This window comes from Sebastes fasciatus, chromosome 22, assembly GCF_043250625.1.
Source record: "Sebastes fasciatus isolate fSebFas1 chromosome 22, fSebFas1.pri, whole genome shotgun sequence".
NCBI classification, from domain to species: domain Eukaryota; kingdom Metazoa; phylum Chordata; class Actinopteri; order Perciformes; family Sebastidae; genus Sebastes; species Sebastes fasciatus.
The window spans coordinates 14034942-14054139 of record NC_133816.1 but is presented as its reverse complement, the minus strand read 5'-3'; the positions used below and the strand labels follow the sequence as shown (position 1 = coordinate 14054139).

The following is a 19198-nucleotide window of genomic DNA, read 5'->3' as shown; positions in this document are numbered from 1 at the left end:
TATATGTGTGTGTGTGATGCCTCACATGTGAACGACTGTGAAAAGAGCAGAGTCATTGTGTCCTCAGGTAGGAGTGTGTTTTAAAGCGAGGTGTTGCCCACCAGTTTCATTTCCAGCTCACCCACTCAGCGCTTCAACTTCAAAGCATCTCAATAGAAACTCACCCTGTGTTGATAGAATTGAAGAGCTGTTATTTTAGAGCATTAGAAGCCCAAGATTAAAGCTAGGGTGGGTAATGTATTTTAACACCTTTTGTTATATTTGTTGAAATTCTCTTTACATCCCGACAGTAATCAATAAATCAAATGCTCTGACAAAAAAAAAAGAGCGGAAAAAATACGGTAACTGTGGCTGTCACAGGACTGTAATAAAGCCGTCCAATCATTTAATTCGGCCCGAATAAACTAATTGAAAGGTCTACCTGCCTGTCTAACTACTTACCTTTCTCCTATGTTACCTGCCCAAACTTTAAAGACAAGATGTTTAACCAGGGAACATAGATTTGTATAAAACCCGATCTCATGGGAAGGTGTAGGGTTTTCGCATGTCATTTACATGCCACAGGCTTAATGTTGTGAAACGACTTCTTGCGTGTCATTTACCGGAAAAGCAGTTATGTTAAGGCAACAAAATCACTTAGGTTTAAAAAGAATAATGGTTGGGCTTAAAATAAGCTCGTAAACTATGTCAAATTTGTCCAAAATCAAGTACGGAAATCACGTCACAAATGTCACTGTCCACCTTAAGCCTGGTTACAGACCTCTGAATTGTATCTTAGATTAATTCAACGATCACGGCTGTTTCTGTCAGTTGGAGTAAACAATCAACCGATCATAAGAACGGGGACATTATTAACATTCATGAAAAACAGCAACAGCAAAATGTTAAATTGTCAATTTGCTCCTATAGCAAGCACTACCGCAACTGCAATTGACTCACTCAGTACTGAATGGTAAAGGCAAAACAAAACTCTATTTCCCAACTAGAATCAACCAACATCAACCAACATTAGCTTCCTAATATGACCTGTTGAACAGTAACAGAGGTACGAAATGCAGGCTACACACAAAATGCTGTTAAATAATGCTAACATTAAATAATGAAATGCTTTCCAGCAATCGATTTGACTAAAGTTGTTACTAAGAAGTATTATAGGAGCAATCTAATTTAGTACATCACTAGTTTGAAACTAGGCGGTAGTAACTAAGAATTTAGGAAGGACTCAACAAACAAACAGCTGTGAATACGGATAGCTGATGCAAACCAGTGCCATTCTAACAATGTGGTACAATACAAGGAATGAGTCATCCACTGTCAGCTATTGTGCTTGTGACCTGTGCAACTATATTTCAAGTCAAGGTGACAATGTGACCCAGCTGTTTGCTTTCACTCTCGCCGCAAAGGGCAACAGGTGTGGCGTTGTTTTGTTTCGGCCTCCTTCTTTCCATCACGTCTCTCGATCCTTGACCCAGATACCACTGCTCTTGGACGTGGAGGAGCAACGTGATCCCGCTGGTGACCCTCAGGGCATTTAATACTAATCTCAGAGTCATATGGTCCAGAATTAAGGAGCCAAGGCCCCCCCAAGACATTTTGGTTCAGACGGGAAGAAATCCAGCTGCCTCTAGGTCTAGATCATTCCCTTTTTTTATTACTTGCTTGGGTCAAATCTTTACACTATAAATTTAAGAACTGATCTCTACAAGAAAAGGCTACAAAGTGAAATCAATAAAAAACCAATAGGATAAATTGCATGGCTTGTAAATATACTGTGTATGATAAAAAGTACAAATTGAGGAAACATCAACCCACCACAAACCTCTGTTAGACTGACATCCTCAAAAAATCTTGAATCCCGATTACCTCGTGATAAAGTGTCTGAATATAGCGACTTCTTTATGAGGAATAATGGGTTCATGTGCCACTCAAACCTGCAACACATGCAGGAGGAGGAGGGAGAGGCAGGAGAGGAACAAACAGACAACACAGCTGGTGTCTGCAGACGGGGTAAAGAGGTGAAGCGGTTTGCAACAATAACAGCAGCATCCAAAGAGTGGATTACTACTTGACATGCTTGACTTTTCCTTTACATTCCTCCTCATAAACAGTGCCAAAAAGTAAGTCATCTGCAATCTTTTGGCTTCGAGAGTTGTAATTGTTTTGAGGGATTAAAGGGATTAGCACGCAGGTGATATTGGACAGTATGGCACTAGCTGCTAATCTAAGCCTCCTGGGCTGGGAAGAGTGGGGGAGACAGATGCTGGAGAAGAACGAGGGGGAAGAGGTGAAGAAAGCAGAGGAAGGGGAGGAAAAGGAGAATGAAGTGAAGAGGGAGGTTAAAGAGGTTGGGGAGGTGGATGAGATGGAGATGACAGAAGCAAAAGAAACGGAGGAAGAGCAGGATGAAAAAGAAAATGAGTTTGAGAGGGAGGTGAAAGAAGCAGAGGAACTTGAGGAAACAAGGGAAGAAGGAGTAAATGAGGTAGAGGATGAGGTGGATGCGGAGGAAGATGGGCAGGTGAGGGAAGAAGAGAAGGCCGGGGAGGAAGACGACAGGGAAGAGGAGCATATTGGACAATATCACCTTGCAGAGCAATTCAGAGAACGTATCAGAAGACTTGAGGATGAAAACATTCAGCAAAACCAAGAAAGTGTGAGGCGAGAACATAATGAAGAAAACTTGTCTGATTCAGTGGAATCCAATAATGAACATTCTGACTCAACGGGATATGAGGATGAATTTTACAACTTTGACAGGATAAAAAATGGAGAGAGAGCTGTTGAGAAGAAACATAAGGATCCCAAGGAACTGGAAGATCCTGATGAAAAGTCATGGAGCAATGAAAATAGCATCCTAGAAACCAGTACTTCTAAGGAAAGAAAAGAAGCACAAGATGAAGGTGAGAATTTGACAGATTGGAAAGAAAGGGTTGCAGAATATTGGACAACTCGAGAAGAAGAGTTTCAAATTGATCAAAAAAAGCTTCAAAAGGAAGAGGAAGAGTCTACGGTAGATGAGGAAGCAGAACATTCAACGGACAAAGAAGCAGATAGTAATGATGAAGACGTGGTAAAGATTTACTGCAAAAATGATTATCGCATGGACATATTCCGTACATTGACAGAGTTCAGGGACTCCTACCTTCTCACTGACCTTACTTTGAGCACAGAGGATGGGAAGAGTTTCCACGTACACTCCCCTGTCCTGGCTGCTGTCAGCTCCCGTGTCCGAGAAAGTCTTAGTAGAAGTAATGTAGGTAACGATAGAGTTGGTGAAAGAAAAGATACAAGTGTTGGAGTCCACAGATGGTCAGTGTCTCTGGGTCCAGAGGTGGATCATGTTGGATTGAAGGCAGTTGTGGAGTTTGCCTACACTGGACTCTTATCATGTTTGAACAAGAACACTTTGCACCAGATAACGGTTGCGGCTCAATCAATGGGTGCCCCCAGGGTGCTGGATCTCTGCAAAAAGGAAGAGGAAAAGTCCACAAAAACCCAGAAGAAAGAGGAAAGGATCTCGGCTACAGAACAAATGGCGATCAGTCTTCGGTCCATCAAACAGCTGTGGATGGACAGTGTGGGCTGTGATGTAATTCTGGAAGCTGTTGGAGGATCACTTCATGGTGAGTAGAGTATAATAAATGCAGCAACTTTAGAGGATACGATCCTTCGATCCCTGGTTGCCCAACTGAAAAAGTATAGTCCTGTACAAATTTGTTGGGATTACAGTTGGTTTATACTGTGCTTACCATCCTCCCTTCAGTCCACAGAGTCATCCTTGCTGTGTGCAGTGACTACTTCCGTGGCATGTTCACCTCTGGGATGAGGGAATCCCGTCAGCCCCGTGTGACCCTTCCCTTCCTTTTGGCTTCAGAGCTGGAGGTTCTGATTGGTTGCTCCTACAGCGGGGCTCTTCCCCTCAGCTGGAGGTGTGCCTATGAGATCACCAGCACCGCTCTCCAGCTCCAGTACCAACCTGCCCTCTCGTTGTGCCTTAACTTCCTGCATCGAGAAATAAACCCTCACTCCTGCCTGGATGTGGCATCTTTTGCCGAGGCCTACGAGATGGCGCAGCTCCTTGAAGTCGCAGACGATTTCGTCCTGCGGCAATTCCAAAAGGTGGCATGCATCTCAAAGTTCAAGGACCTGCCAGCCAAAAAGCTCCTCAAGTACCTGAACAGTCGCTTGCTCTGTGTTCCATCTGAGCTTGTTGTGTTCAAAGCAGTGGTGGCATGGATCCAAGCAAAGCCTAAAATAAGGCTGAAGTTTGCCAAAGAACTAATGAAAACCATCCACTTTCCCCTGATGACATTCAAGGAATTCAAAGAGGTTCAATCTCTGAACATGTGGTCTGATCACAGCCTGGCAGAGCTCTATAAAGCAGTTTTTGAGGATTTCTGCTCCAATGAGAGTCCGTGCCGAATCTATCTGCCGCAAGAGAATCTGGTCTTGATTGGAGGTGACCAGATTTCTGAAGACCTGAGTAGCCGCATCATCAGCAAAGATCTCTGGTTTGGGAATTCCCTAAGGAACCATACTGGGATAATTAAGACTATGGAGTGGAGAAAGCTGGGAGAGATGCCAGAGCTAGAGAGGGTCTGTCATGAGGTGGCTGTCCTCAAAGGACAACTATATATCTTTGGAGGCAAGAAGTATTATGGCATCAACGACACCCTGAATTCTGTTTACAAGTGAGAGAGGTGATAATTACAGTTTTAAAGACATGTTTCAATACCTCTTTACTTATATGTGTCTCATTTGACCACATCTGTAGGTATGACCCCCTTCAAAACAGCTGGGAGTGCCTGGTTGAAATGCAGGAAAAGAGATCCTCTTTCTCCGTGGTTGTTCTGGACGGAAAGATATATGCCATCGGCGGACATTGTAACCGTGAATATATACAGAGTGTGGAACGATACTGTCCCACTGGAAACTCTTGGAGGTACGTTGGAAGGGATATTAATTTTTCAAAACAAAGTGTGCTATATGCATCAAGTGTATATTCTTGCTAAAAATGTTACGTAAAACAACCGTAAGTAAAAAGCATAAAAGACTTGTTAAGACGGGGCGGCTGTGGCTCAGAGTGTCAAATGTCAATGTGTCCTTGAGCAAGACACTTGACCCCAAATTGCTCCCGAAGGCATAACCATCGGTGTGTGAATTAGTATTTAGATTAGAGTTGGCACTTTAGCAGCCTCTGCCATCAGTGTATGAATGGGTGAATGCTGACATGTAGTGTAAAGCGCTTTGAGTGGTCGGAAGACTAGAAAAGCGCTATATAAATGCAAGTCCATTTACCAAGACTCATTCACTTGGCTACAAAAGCAGTAACATCCAATTATATTCCTTCAGGTTTACAGTACGGCCATTATAATGTGATACTTCTCATTTGATATAAATGGTCAATTATGTGCAAAGTATTTAAAAAAAATGTCTTCTCTTTCAGCTTCACGTGGCCCTTGGATCTGCCTATGGCTGGCCATGCAGCAAAAGTTTTACAAGGGCGGATCTTTGTCTCAGGAGGGTTGAGCAGCGACTGCCAATACCTTGCATCCATGTTTCTGTACCACCCAGAGACAGGAAGCACTCATTTGGCAAACATGGCTAAACCCCGAGCTCGTCACTGCATGGAGACCCTGGGTGAATGTCTTTATGTAGCAGGCGGGATCTCCGCAGATGATAAAATGGGTATTGTTGACCAGCTAGCTTGTGAGATGTACAATCCAGTAGCAGACTCCTGGACTGCCTTCGCATCTCTGCCAATGCCACATGTAGGAGCAGCAGGTGCAGTTTTGGAGGGAAAGTTTTATGTGCTGGGTGGATACAGCCAGGAAGATTACAGCGACACCAAGATGGTCCATAGGTACGATCCCACCACGCAGAGGTGGGAGAACATGGGCAGAATGCCCGGGCCGAACAGTGACATACGGGCATCTGTGCTGTGTTTGCCACCACAATTCCGATCGTAAGACATGGTGACATACGAATGTCATTACTGTTGTTGTATAAAGTTTAATGATACTGAATTTCCAGTTACTTAATGCATGTTAATAACAGTTTTGTAATTTAGAAAACATTGTTGTATTGTAGCCGATGTAAGGATATTTACATGCAAAAAGTAGGGTATCTTTGTAATGTAGAATATTTTTGGTGCTATATATTCCAATTAACTCAAAACTGTAATGAAATTATTTGTTTTAGTTAAAGATGGGATGGCAGTTATTTCCATAACAAACAAAGAATAACAATTTTTACACCAATTACTGCAATAACAAACTACAGTATGAACACAAGAGGGAGTTGCTCCCTCTTGTGTTCATAGTTGGCATACTTTATTCATTGCAGAATGTGCAGAAAGCTGTGTTTAGTCACCAGAGACAGGACAAGAGACAATATAAGTATTTTGCATTTATTGTTCTGAAGAAGGTTCACACATTTGTATTTTCATTAAAATGTACTTGTTGAATTGAAAAAAAATCCATGGGTTTTTGAGATTTTTCAATGAAAGCTTGTTTTGATTTTTGATAGGATAATCATACTGTGTAATTTTCATGTCAGCACATGCTTTGGAACAGAGCCACAATGTAAAAGAAAGCAAATTCACAGATGTCACTTGTTGCATAATCATCTTTCCTGAGTGTAAAAGCACAACACAATGCATTGTTTCTCATCATTTACACAGGGAAGACAAGAAAACCACTGAAGGTCGTTTGTCCATTCAAGTTGTCGAACACTCTGCCATTATCCCACAGTTCCATGTACACCTTATCACCAGCAGCCAACTGCAGAACAACAGCATTACTACTGCTGTCTGAGCTGTCAGCTGACGGGCTATCATAGGTTGAAATTTGGCGAACGCCGTCTTTCATTAAAATGGCCCCCATGACGTGAGTGTTGTAGCCATAGGTACTGAAGCTGAAGAAGTAGAGACCGTTCACTGGTGCTGTGAAGATTCCTGCAATGAAGACAAACAGATGCAAGATTAGTAACTCAAATTACAAGTAGTTTATTTCAGAGGTGCTTTGGAGACAAACCTTAGTTGGTGGAGCCATTGAATGGTCCCAACAATTGAGGTTTGACTCAACTGATAACATTCTGTAATAAAAGTCTGTCACTAGTAAACACTAGACACCTGAGTCAAACAGTATCAGCAAATTCTTCTCTTTGTTTGTTCTTGTTTTGAAATACCAGAAGCAGATGTGTGAGTTTTACAGCCTTAGGACATTTAGTGTCTACAAGTAGACTTCCAGCCACAGAAAAACAGGAATTTTATCTTAAAAATCTGCTTAAAGGGGACCTATAATGCTCATTTTCAGGTGCATACTTGTATTTTGGGTTTCTACTAGAACATGTTTACATGATTTAATGTTCGAAAAACGCTTTACTTTTCTCATATCGGCAGTGCTGCAGCACCTCTTTTCATCCTCTGTCTGAAACGCCCTGTTTGAGCTCCTGTTCTGCCCCCAAACAGCCCAGTCTGCCCTGATCTGTCAGCTAGCCCACTCTGTTGTGATTGGTCCATTGAACCAAACTCTTTGGACTCCGACTCAGCTCTGCTCTAACCAATTTGTTTGAGGTTGAGCCAAACTATAGCCCCTATCCAGGTAAAATGCAAATGTGTTACTTGGTGACATCACCACATTATGGAAGAAAAGGCGGGACTTCAAGCAGGGCGTTTCAGGCAGTTGAGGAGCAGTGTTTCTGTGGGGGAGAGTATCTCCCTTTGACATCGACTTCGTGCTTTGCAAATTTGCAGACCTTTTACATGCACAAAATCTATATAACACACTAAAGGAAAAGGCAAGGAAAAAGCAAAAAAGTATAAATGATCTATCATGCTTTTGTGCTTTTTTAAATAATTAAAAATAATTCTGATATTGACTGAGTTGTTGTTCTTTGTCAAACCCTTAGAAATATGTTTAAAATAAATGTTAATTATCTACAAGGACATGGACATACATGATGTAAGAGTGTACAGTACCTGTATTTTGGTCATAACCATTGCCAGTGTTTGAGAAGACCCTTTTGAAAATCAGGGCCTTGTCCGTGCAGGGTCCTCTGTAAATCTCCCCGACGTTTGCCAAAGAGGCCGAGAACGCGATCTGAGGGGTGGCTGTGGACAGTTACATGGAGAAATTAATGCAAAAGATGCAAATCGATCAGTATGATCACATATCGCATTATTTTCTGGTTTATTGGTAACACAGAAACTTAAATACTATAAGTTTGATCATCTCACCTTCGCTCTGCTTCAGCTTATCAATCTCCTCCTCTGTGGCATCCAGTCTCGTTTTCAGGCCTGTGCAAGTAACAAAATAAATGATTTAATGACAAAATGAGTGGGAATATATGTGGTAATATTTCATCAACATGAATCATTGTACCTTCATTCTCTTTCTTCAGCCTGTCCACTTCAGCTTTCTGTCTCGCCACCTCATCTACGGTCGCGTTGAGCTTGGCCTCAAAAGCTTCAACATCATTCTGCCGTTTTTCTACTTGTTTAAGTTTGTCCTCCAAGTTCTTTATTAATTCCACTTTATCTCTGAACCACTCATTGATATCCATGTCACCTCTTTGTCCAAACCCCAGCTCCACAAACGAGAGTCCCAGGAAGGTAAGCAGAAGCGAAGCCCTGAACTCCATTTCCTCGATCTTTAAATCTGTAGTCTCTTGGATACTGTCCTCCGCAGGTTTTGGAGGGTGTTTTTTTTTTCAGCGGCTTATATACCACTGAGAAAGGTCCTCGAATATCAGTGAGTAAGCAGTGTTGAGGCCCCTCAGGGAGCCCAGTTCTGGTCGTGTCCCAACAAGCCTACTGGGAGGACTTTGTGAGTGTGATTGCCAGTAAAATCAGTGGAGAATGTGACATATATATATCAATAGATATCATATAAACCAGTGATTCTCAAAGTGGGGTCCGTGGCACTCTGTCAGGGGGTCCGTGAAATAATTTGCTATAAATTATAAAATTGTGCTGTATCATTAAAAAGTACATATCTACAGATGGGGACCATTTGCACTTATAAAACAAGCATATTGTGTCCATTACTCCCACCCACATTATAGCTTTGGGGCCAATAACTCCGATATGATTGTGACACATCACGCCAATCTGCCATGAATCCGTCACTTCACTCAGGTACAAATGGTAGTAAGTATTATACTTAATCTGTGTTACAACTATGAGGAAGTCCTTGGAAAATGTTCTCCCCTTTATGGGATCCCTGGCCCCAAAAAGCTTGAGAACCCCTGATATAAACTATGGATATTAAACTATGTCTGTTAAAGTAATCTGTTAATGTTATTCTAAAGAGCAATAAACCGAGCAAATTATCATATGGCTTAGTTTGGAGACTATGTTTCTATGAGCTTCAAGAAGCAAATGATGAAACTAAAAAGCAAGCGAATGATAGAAAGATGAGTGTGTTCTTTGTGCTACGTCTCTGCAGAGCAGCAGAGGGCAGTGTTGCTTGAAACTACTGCCACCTGTACATTATAAAAAGCATGTATGTATGCAAGTCATATTATTGACAATTTATTCCTTATTTTGTGAGAACTTATTTTAGAATTTGTTAAACAGCGCCATTTTTTAAAAGGATAAAGGACTATGGTGTGTTTTAGACCAGTGTTTCCCAAACATTTGTCTGTGGACCCACTTCTTAAAAATGACAAACCATTGTGACCCAATATATATATATATATATAAATATAAAAGAAAAAAAGAAATTCAATAAATAAATACATTTATTTATATAATATATTATATTGTGACCCAAAATAACATATTATATATTTATATAAATATATAAATTAATATATATTATATAAATAAATAAGTAAGATAATAAATATATAACTAAAAACATTTAGATTTATTTATTTATATAATATATTATGTTGTGACATAATATATTATATAAATATATATACATTTTAAATTGTGAGAAGAGCAAATTTGTGTGAAAATGAATGTTCCTGACCATTAAATAAATGCATTTAGGCTCTCATCTTTTCTTCTCATCAGTAAAACAAACCAAATGTACGCTAGCCTCTCATACTAGATTCAATGTTAAAAGTAGACTACAATTATCAGGACAGTACGAACATTCAGGCTCCATCATGTGACTCAAAGGTGTAGGCTACTACAGATATAAATCTGCACACGATGGAAGAAATGTATTTGATGTAACATAATCTCCTTAGACCCACCTGTGGGTCCCAACCCAGTCTTTGAAATGACTGTTTTAGTCTGTCTGATTCACAGTTATATCATCACTTAATCATCCCTATCAAGTGATAAGGCAGGTTTGACTTGACATCATGTGGTTGATGTGATCTGTCTGTTACCATAGCAACCTGTGCCATCACTCATCAGTAGCCTATAGAGCAAATTGTCTCGTCTACATCCTCATTCCAACATGAAACACATAACTATTGTTTTTCTCCATCTCATGTTCCTCATTCTTCAGACAGCTGACATGACAGAGTTCACTGTTCCCCAGCGAAAACTATCAAAGTGTAACATGTGATTATCCGGATAGGACTGTACTGTATTATCAGATGATTTTGGCTTGTTTTTAATCACATTATTATCAACCTGCAGTGTCACCCGAAGTGTTATGTGCACAATAGAATAGAATAGAATTTATTTATTGTCATTGCACAGAGTACGACGAAATTAAATAGCAATCCTGACGGTGCATGCACATATATTAAACATTAATACAAATAATGAAGAGTAAAAAAAGAGATTGATTTCTCAGTCAAATTCCATCAAATGGAAGAACTTTTTAAAAAAAAACTATGATTGATTGTTTTAAAGAGATTTCCTGTCTGTTTCCTGGTTGTTTGATTTCAGAGGCGAGGGGCATTCCCTAGTGTAAGAAAGCTCTTGTTGTCATGAATGGGCTGTCCCATCGAAGGTAAAAGGAGCTGCCTCAGAGCCAGCTCTGGCACATCTTATCTCTGAAAATGGTCACCAAGGCGGTTTTCCTTCTTGCACTATTTGGAGTTGCATCTTCCAAACTCCCACACAGACGGAGGTGTGACCCGGAGCAAAGACGAGAGACGCCAACTCTTTGCTCAAATTACAAAAACATTTTACACCTGGATGATATCCAGACAAATCTCGAAGAGAAACAAATGCTGCTGCAACGAAGGATCGACGCTATGGAAGGTAAGACCAGAATGCAGTTTGAATCGTCAAACGGCAACATCAGCGCACTTGAAAGATTAGTGACAAACCTTTCAAGTGCACTAAAGGAACTTGAAAGGATGAAGTCACAAACTGAGATGGAATTCAGAGACGCAAAGACACAGCTGGAGAGACACGAAGTTGACATTGGCAGCCTGAAGAGAAAAGTTGGAGAACTGGTCGAACACAGGGAAAGAGTAGGGAGAAACTTCAGTGAGATTGAGGAGAGACTCGATACAACCGAGAGGCAGTTAAGGGAGGAAAAAGCCAAGCTCGGAAATCTGGAGACTGAAACTGTGGCTGCGTTTAGTGACACACAGAGACTCCTGAATCTATATAAGGATGAACTTTCCTACCTTAACTCGACGGAGAAGGAGCTTGAAGTCAAAGTCGAAGCCCGACTGGATGCCACGGAGACGCGACTTGAAGCTAAAGTGAAGAAAATACAAAACAACAGTGAAGGTAATTTTAATTCTCAACATTTAAAGGATCAGTGTGTAACAGTTTGGGGTATCTATTAGCAGAAATGGAATATAATATTCATAAATATGCTTTCATTTACCAGTATATAATCACCGGAATCGTTGCGTTTTCGTTAGCTTAGAATGAGTCCTTCACATAGGGAGCGGGTCCTTTTCACAGAGTCCACCATGTTGCTCCACCATGTTTCTACAGTAGCCCAGAACGGACAAACCAAACACTGGATGTAGAGTGCAAAACCGCAGTACCGCCAGCTGCCATCTGACTTCCGTTGCTCCTAAAGTGATGTTATTATGGTAAGGAGGCGAATAGCGTTACCACGGTTTTGCACTCAGTGGCTCACATTACTTCAGTCTTGGAATGGGAAAGGTACTCATTGGTTGCAATCTGCAACCACACCATTAGATGCTGCCAAATCCTACACACTGTACCTTTAATATAGTCATGTTCACTTCTACGATCCGAATGCGCTTATGGTAATGTACGTTAAAACTGTTTTCATGAATTGGATTTGAAATTTGATAATGCTCGAACTCAAGCTTTCAGCGCTAAACTGAATGAAGAAAAAGCTGCAGTTGATGGGTTTAAGGATGAAACGGACAGAAAATTCAGGAATGTTGACGGACAGCTGAAAACACAAAAAGCTACAGTGGACCAGCAGAATGCTGACATCGACGCTCTCAAGAGCGACACTGCAGGTACATGTAAAAGTCACCAAATACCCCTTGATCCCCAATTACTCTTCCTGATGGAGTCTTTTCAACTTGTACCCTGTAAATAGAGTTGCTGCTTTTTTTCATAACTGTGGACATTACCTTTTTAAATGACGATCTGTTTCTGTTTATAGGAATAAAACACAGACTGGGGTCAACTGAAGAAAAGGTTGCTGAACAAATTAAACTCAAATTGGAGGTGAACAGCCTTAAAACATATGGTAAGGACAATTAACGATAGTTCAAGATGCTATACACGTACACTACTGATCTTAACAATGTTTGCTTTACTTTCTTCAGTCAACGCCAAGGTGGCATTTTCTGCAACTATAATCGAATCTCACGATGTGGTCACTGGACCCAACACTGGCAACACCAGCATTATTCTGATCTTTAACAGAGTCTTCACAAACATTGGTAACGCTTACAACAGTAAAACAGGTATGTTCACAGTACTAAGAGTGGTTATTGATCTTCTCATCTAACTGAGAAGCTAATGGTTGTGTTTCCGCCGAGTAGGAAAAAAAAATCAAAAATCCTCAAAAAGATGTTTTTCTAACCTGTTAAAATCATGTGATGTCATTGCATTATCCTCGTTTCCTCACAGGGATCTTCACCGCTCCACTGAAAGGGGTTTACCACTTTTCATTCATGACTTTTGGCTACAACAGCCACACTTCAGGAGCCATCCTGGTGAAGAACGGGCATTACCAAGTGAGCACCTGGGAGTTCACAGGACCAGATACCAGCGACACCACCAGCAACACGGTCATCCTTGAACTGAATGTCAGAGAGACGGTCAACATCATCCTGTGGGACGGTGGAAAAATACATACAAGTGTCTTCAGTGGGTTCCTCGTCTTCCCAACGTCGTAGATGTTTGGGGCTAAGAATGTGAAAAAGATGCTAAGGCAGATGCGTCTCCCTCTTCTTCTTCTTGCTTTCAGCAATTTGTCATGTAAAGTGTAATAACACTGAGAATGATTTCATATCAAGATACCTTGAAATAATAAAAAAAAAAACATGACTATTGTTATGTGTACGATTAAATAAGGGTGAATTGGTGTTTTTTGGCTTAGTACTTATTATGCATCAGACAACTACTACTACTAGTTAAAATATATATATAAACAGTACTGACGATCATGATGAAAAATTTGATCAAATGTATTTTATTTTTATCATTATCATAATTATCATTCTGGTTCTGTAATAAAATACCACACAAGTCGAACGCACAAGTTCAATGGACTGAGTTTGTTGAGATGATTATAGTGTATGTCTATCAAAAAAATAAAATTTTAAAATGTCTGATGTTGTGTCTAGTAGTATTTATTTTTAATAATTATGCTAACAGAGTCAGTAGATTGTATGCAACTGATTCATATACATTAGTTAACATTTCATTTTGTCACTCAGCAATAAGGTACATGCAGAGATTCATATCATCATATTGTGAATATATACTGTGAATATATACTACTGATACATACTATTGATAGATCATTTAAAATAATTCTATTAATATAGCAACTAGTATTTGGGATTGTATATTCGATCCTACTCTTTAGGATACTATATTATATAGAAAGAAAAAAATACATGGTGTTTAAAACAATCATTCTGGATATAAAGTTCTATAATTTAGACAGCAGGGTATTTTTTACTGAACCACATTTGCTTATAATACATTACATTTGGGGAATAGATCACACCAAAAATGTATGTCAGTTTGTAAAAATTATAATCTTGACCAGCCAGTTACTAAAGTCTAAAGTGTTGGGGCAATCGGAGCAGACAGACCCGTATGTCAGTAACAGCCCCAGGCAGTTTGCCCATGTTCTCCCATCGCTGTGTGCTGGGTTCGAACCGGTGGACCAGTCCAGACTCACTGTAATCATCCTGGCAGTACCCTCCCAGTACATAGATCTTCCCCTCCAGGACGGCTGAGGCTGCACCCACATGGGGCACGGGCAGTGACGTGAAAGCTGTCCAGGAATCGGCCACAGGATCATACACCTCGCAGGCTTGTTGGTCAGTGTAAAACGTCCTCAGGTTACACACGCCACCGGCGACGTAAAGACGGCCTCGCAGGGGCTCCATGCAGTGCTGGGCCCGGTCATGGGTCATGTCTGCCAGGTAGGTGGTTCCTCTCTCTGGGTGGTACAGGAACATGGACACCAGACATACATACTTACAGTTGAAACCTCCAGAGATGTAGATTCCTCCATCTATGACAGTGGCGGCATGGCCGCTCAGAGCCTGGTCCAGGGGCTGAACAAAGCTGGGAAAATGAAATAAAAAGGCATCAGACAGGAAGGGCAGTGGAGGGGTAAAACATTTCTATATCCTTGAGATTTCAGTACAAACTAGACAGGATGGGCAATTTGAGAGCTATTTTAACACCCATTAGAATAATCACAGTCATTCTGCTATATAATTTACCATTAAAGTAAGGTAAGGTTTTCAATGCACTGAAACACTTAGAAGCAACTGTGTTGCAAATATTTCAGTCTGTAAGTATTTGATATAGTCAAAATGGTGACATCTGCTGGCCAACCTTTGGTATTACATTTGTATGGAAGGAGAGAGAGTCAACATATAAGTGAGCTCACAGCTTTCATCCTTGATATTTTGTCCAATTTTACATCATAAATATTGACCACTTTGTAATAGTATATGATTGCTTGTAAATATTGTGGCAGTTTCACACTGACACATCCCTGATTCATGTATTTTTGGGCATGCAAGCTTGGCATCGATATACCTTGCCCCGATATTTTAGGTTTTAAGATACTTTGGGATTAGGATCAAGGACTAAGTCAAGTCAAACCGTTCTTACCCCCAACTCGTCAAATACCGCTGCTTGGTAAAAGTCCCTCGGCTTCGGATATTGACGCACGGAGGCACCTTTTAGTGACTGTATGCGACGCACCGGGCTTTCAACTAACTCCATTGTAAACCCACTTGTGGCATTATTCGACGGTTAGAACAACTGACGTAGTATAAAGAGCGTGAGAGTCAAAATAAACAAACAAGACTTTCAACTAGGAGACCGCAGTTCATGGCCCGTGTGAAACTGAAAGTAGCCGCTGACTTATTTTGTCACATTAGTCATTATTCACGTGGGTCGTTAGTATCGTTAGTTCTGCAAGTCATGTGAGTCACCAGTCACATGAGCCGTAAGTCACTCGGTTGACACGTGGGTTGTTGGTCAAATTAGTGAAGTTAACGTCAACCACAACCATTTCCTAACCCTACCTAAGTGGTTGTGTTGCCTCAAACCTAACCCGTGAAAATGTAAGTCTACTTTGAAAGGACACTGTGCATGTAACGAGCGTATATTGACACGTCGTCCCTGACCCGTCCAACAGTACCTCAAGAGGGGTACCCCGTGCGTCAGTACCTGATGCAAAGGGGCACTGACCAAGCAGCGGTACTTGATGAGTTGGGAGTGACCATATGTTGGTCAAGAAGTCTGCTTCAAGCGTAACATCACTAATCTTACCTCCAGGAGTCGTTGTCTGGGTTGTACATCTCAACGCTGTCTAGGTTGGTGTTGATCTCTTTATCTCCACCAATGGCATAAAGACGCTGGTCTTGTACCACCACTGAGAAGTTGCTTCTAAACTCCTGCATGTCAGCCAGCCTCTTCCAGCTGTCCTGCACAGGGTCATAACTAGCATGTGTGCGATGAAGGTAAAGATAAAGATTGATAAGGTGAGACCAAGGTTGTGCATCTGTGTGACTATCTAGGTTATTGAAAGTGAGAAGAGCATATTTGTGTTTCTTTTTACCTGTAGGTGGATTTCATCATGTCATCCTTGCAGTAGTAGTAACATCCTCCAAACACATACAACCTCCCCACCATTGCTGCCACTCCATGCCTGAACTTTGGCTTGTCCGGCATCTCACCAAACCTCCTCCACTCCATCACCTTCACTAGCCCTGTACCACTGCGTAGGGAGTTTGCAAACCACAGTTCCCTACTTGGTATGCGCTGACCCATATCTGGGTTCAGCTGGTCTCCCCCAACCACAACCAGAGTGTCTTTGGGACGCCGGACCCGGCAAAGATCCTGGGTTTCTGGGAGGCTGAAAGCAAATTCCTTGAGTGCTGAACCATAAAGTTCCACCTCCTTGTTTCCAAAGCACTCCAAGCGCAGGTTTATGGCCCTGACCTCCCTGAACTCTCGAAAGGTCATGAGGGGGAACCGGACTCCGGTCATCAGTACGCCAGCCTGGCCCAATCTCTCCTCAGGATCAGCCTCAACCCAGGAGATTACGGCTCGAAATACAGCCAACTCTGAGGGCACGCACAGATCATCACAGCGGAGGATGTCGAGAAGCTTCTCTGCCGGTAGGTCCTGAAACTTTGACGTGGCTGACACCTCCCAGAAGTTCCTCAGCACAAAGTCATTGGCTTCCTCAAGCAACTCCGGCATCTCGTAGGCTTCAGCAAAAGACGCCACATCCAGGCAGGAGCTTGCCTCCATTTCCTGTCGCATGAAGTCAAGGCAAAGCGAGAGGGCAGGCTGGAACTGAAGCTGGAGGGCTGTGCAGGAGATCTCGAAGATACAGTCCCAGCTAAGTGGAAGGGTCCCACTGTAGGAGCAGCTAATCAGAGCCTCTAACTCAGAAGGTGACAGGAAGGGAAGGGCAATACAGGTCTGATGGGATTCCCTCATCCCGCAGGTGAACATGCCACGGAAGTAGTCACTGCTTGCCGCCAGGATAACTCTGTGGACTGGAGACAGACAAAAGAAGAGTTGGTTGATCACTATCAAATGATCGTCAACAAGATACCTACAGATTTCATTTAACATGAATGTCTACTAACCATGGAATAAAGTCCCGTCAACATCCAAAATCAAATCGCACCCCACTCTGTCTGCCCACAACTGTTTAATGGACTGAAGAGTATTTTTTATCTGTTCTAGGGCAGAGATTGTTTGCTCTTCCTGCTTAGAACTTCCGCCTCCTTTCATCCTCTCCTCTTTGTTGCAGAGATCCAGTACTCTAGGGATGCCCAGTGCTTGAGCTGCAGCCATAATCGAGGCCATGCTGTCTGAATTGAAAGACGACACAGCTCCAGTATAGGCAAACTCCAAAACTGCCTGTAGCCCAACATGATCGACCTCAGGAGACAGAGACACTGACCGCTTTTGGACTTCCACATCCTTATCATTTTCTGATCGTTCTCCACTTTCATCCCTCAGCGTCTCTCGGATGAAGGAGCTGACAGCAGCAAGGATAGGGGAGTGTGCATCAAAGCTGTACCCGTTATCAGTGGTCAGAGTCAGGTCTGTGAGAAGAGATGAATCCCAGAATTCCTTCAGGGCCATGAATACCTCTTTAGGATAGATTTCACTGCGATATGTGTGGACATCATCAAGTCTTTCATCCCCACATGTGTCCTCCCTCATTTGCTGCACAATTCCTTCCTGACTAGTACCACTCAACGTGTCCTCTGACCCCTGTTTCTTACCCCTCCGACTCGTCAGCCCCATCCTGGAGTCATTATAAGCCACGATCCTTCTTAGCTCATGCTTGTCCTGTTCCATCCCTTCTTCGCCACCTTCTTCAATCACTCTTTTCCTCCTCTCCTTCTCTCTCCTCCATTGCTCTTCCCATTCCATTGGAAGGTGACGCCTGGTAAACTCCATGTCTGCTGCTCGGCTTAAGTTTCTCTTTGAACTACTAGCCACAGTGGTCTTTCTGTGGTATTTATAATTACTAATAGCATCCAGCAAAATTGTTTGTCTTGATGAATTTACTTCGCTTTCTCATATTTACTTTACAAATCTTTCTGTCCAACTCAAATCCTCTATCTCTCTCAGACTCAACTTTCCTCACTGCATAAACAAGCAGCTATTTATAGATACTGGGTCAGAGAGATTCAGTTTCAGCCGAACCTTGGCACTCACTTCATTGTTATGTTCATCAAGGAAGAAAATGGAGATGAACTTGTTGATCAAGTTTATTAGAGTCAATAAAGAGCCAGGTAAAAGATTTCCCCATCATTGACCAGTTACATAAGTTCTGAAGAACAAACAACTGTCAAGGAGCCAGAAAGAAACTGGCTTAAGTGTATTTATGATAACTGAATGTTGCTGTAATTTCTGTTAATGATTATTGCTAATTGTCAGGGATCACACTTCAAGTTAAATGTCAGGTGCACAATTCTGAACGATAAGTGAACTAAGCTGATCTTATTCTAGAGTATGTATTTTCTAACATAAGAAATAAAGGATCTGGTCATTATGGACCTTGGTCATCTTGTTCCATCCCTTCAACTTCTTCATTACTTTTCACCTCCATCACTCATCTTCCCGCTCCATGGCCAGGTAAAAACTTGTATACTCATACGTGCCAGTGGTAAAGCTTGATTAAAAATAAAGTAATGGTGCTACAATTACTAATGTAACTCAACAAAATCCAATTCTTGTCAGCACGATCATTTTTGATGTTCTGTCTTCACAAATCTTTCTTTTTTCCCCACATCCTCAAATCCTGTCCCTCTAAACATCCGGGATATAAGCAGCTAGCTTTTAATAGCTACCAGAGACTGAATATAGGCACCTGACCGAATTAGCGCCAACTTCTAAGATTCACATAGCGGCAGCGAATGGAAACGTGCATCAATTTGCGTTTTCTTTTGCCAATTTTCTGTAAATTTGGTTGAAATTTGCTCTATGTTTGGATGGAAACCTGGCCAGTATCAAAAAACTGTTGGCATGCACTTTTTTTATCAAATTGCGTGAGATCAACTTCCACTTCAGACATCAAATAGAGGGCAATTAAAAAGCATA

At 41.6% G+C, this 19198-nt stretch overlaps 3 protein-coding genes across 3 annotated transcripts; 2 read left to right on the top strand and 1 right to left on the bottom strand.

Moving 5' to 3' along the window:
* The first annotated feature begins 1977 nt into the window (after positions 1-1977).
* On the top strand, positions 1978-6562 carry LOC141760967 (kelch-like protein 33). Its single transcript, XM_074624108.1, has 4 exons — positions 1978-3623; positions 3764-4691; positions 4775-4942; positions 5447-6562. The coding sequence occupies exons 1-4, from the start codon at positions 2204-2206 to the stop codon at positions 5967-5969; spliced, it is 3039 nt and encodes a 1012-aa protein (XP_074480209.1). The 5' UTR covers positions 1978-2203; the 3' UTR covers positions 5970-6562.
* Positions 6563-10971: 4409 nt separating this feature from the next.
* On the top strand, positions 10972-13337 carry cbln11 (cerebellin 11). The gene is made up of 5 exons (XM_074624650.1): positions 10972-11656; positions 12214-12372; positions 12522-12608; positions 12688-12828; positions 12995-13337. The coding sequence occupies exons 1-5, from the start codon at positions 10972-10974 to the stop codon at positions 13261-13263; spliced, it is 1341 nt and encodes a 446-aa protein (XP_074480751.1). The 3' UTR covers positions 13264-13337.
* Positions 13338-14010: 673 nt separating this feature from the next.
* Positions 14011-18224, bottom strand: LOC141760970 (kelch-like protein 33). Its single transcript, XM_074624112.1, has 4 exons — positions 17227-18224; positions 16185-17133; positions 15896-16066; positions 14011-14671 (listed from the first exon to the last, which is right to left on the bottom strand). Exons 1-4 carry the CDS (start codon positions 18050-18052, stop codon positions 14152-14154), a joined length of 2466 nt encoding a protein of 821 aa, XP_074480213.1. The 5' UTR covers positions 18053-18224; the 3' UTR covers positions 14011-14151.
* Positions 18225-19198: the final 974 nt, after the last annotated feature.

Excerpts from the sequence above, each read along its gene's own strand:
- LOC141760970 (XM_074624112.1), bottom strand. The coding sequence starts at position 18,052 with ATGGAGTTTACCAGGCGTCACCTTCCAATGGAATGGGAAGAGCAATGG. Across the intron at positions 16,067-16,184 it reads ATGATGAAATCCACCTACAG|TTATGACCCTGTGCAGGACA; the intron begins GTAAAAAGAAAC and ends CACACATGCTAG. Across the intron at positions 14,672-15,895 it reads CCAGACAACGACTCCTGGAG|CTTTGTTCAGCCCCTGGACC; the intron begins GTAAGATTAGTG and ends TCATTTTCCCAG.
- LOC141760967 (XM_074624108.1), top strand. The coding sequence starts at position 2,204 with ATGGCACTAGCTGCTAATCTAAGCCTCCTGGGCTGGGAAGAGTGGGGG. Across the intron at positions 4,692-4,774 it reads ACCCTGAATTCTGTTTACAA|GTATGACCCCCTTCAAAACA; the intron begins GTGAGAGAGGTG and ends CCACATCTGTAG. Across the intron at positions 4,943-5,446 it reads CCCACTGGAAACTCTTGGAG|CTTCACGTGGCCCTTGGATC; the intron begins GTACGTTGGAAG and ends CTTCTCTTTCAG.
- cbln11 (XM_074624650.1), top strand. The coding sequence starts at position 10,972 with ATGGTCACCAAGGCGGTTTTCCTTCTTGCACTATTTGGAGTTGCATCT. Across the intron at positions 12,373-12,521 it reads TCTCAAGAGCGACACTGCAG|GAATAAAACACAGACTGGGG; the intron begins GTACATGTAAAA and ends TTCTGTTTATAG. Across the intron at positions 12,829-12,994 it reads CGCTTACAACAGTAAAACAG|GGATCTTCACCGCTCCACTG; the intron begins GTATGTTCACAG and ends GTTTCCTCACAG.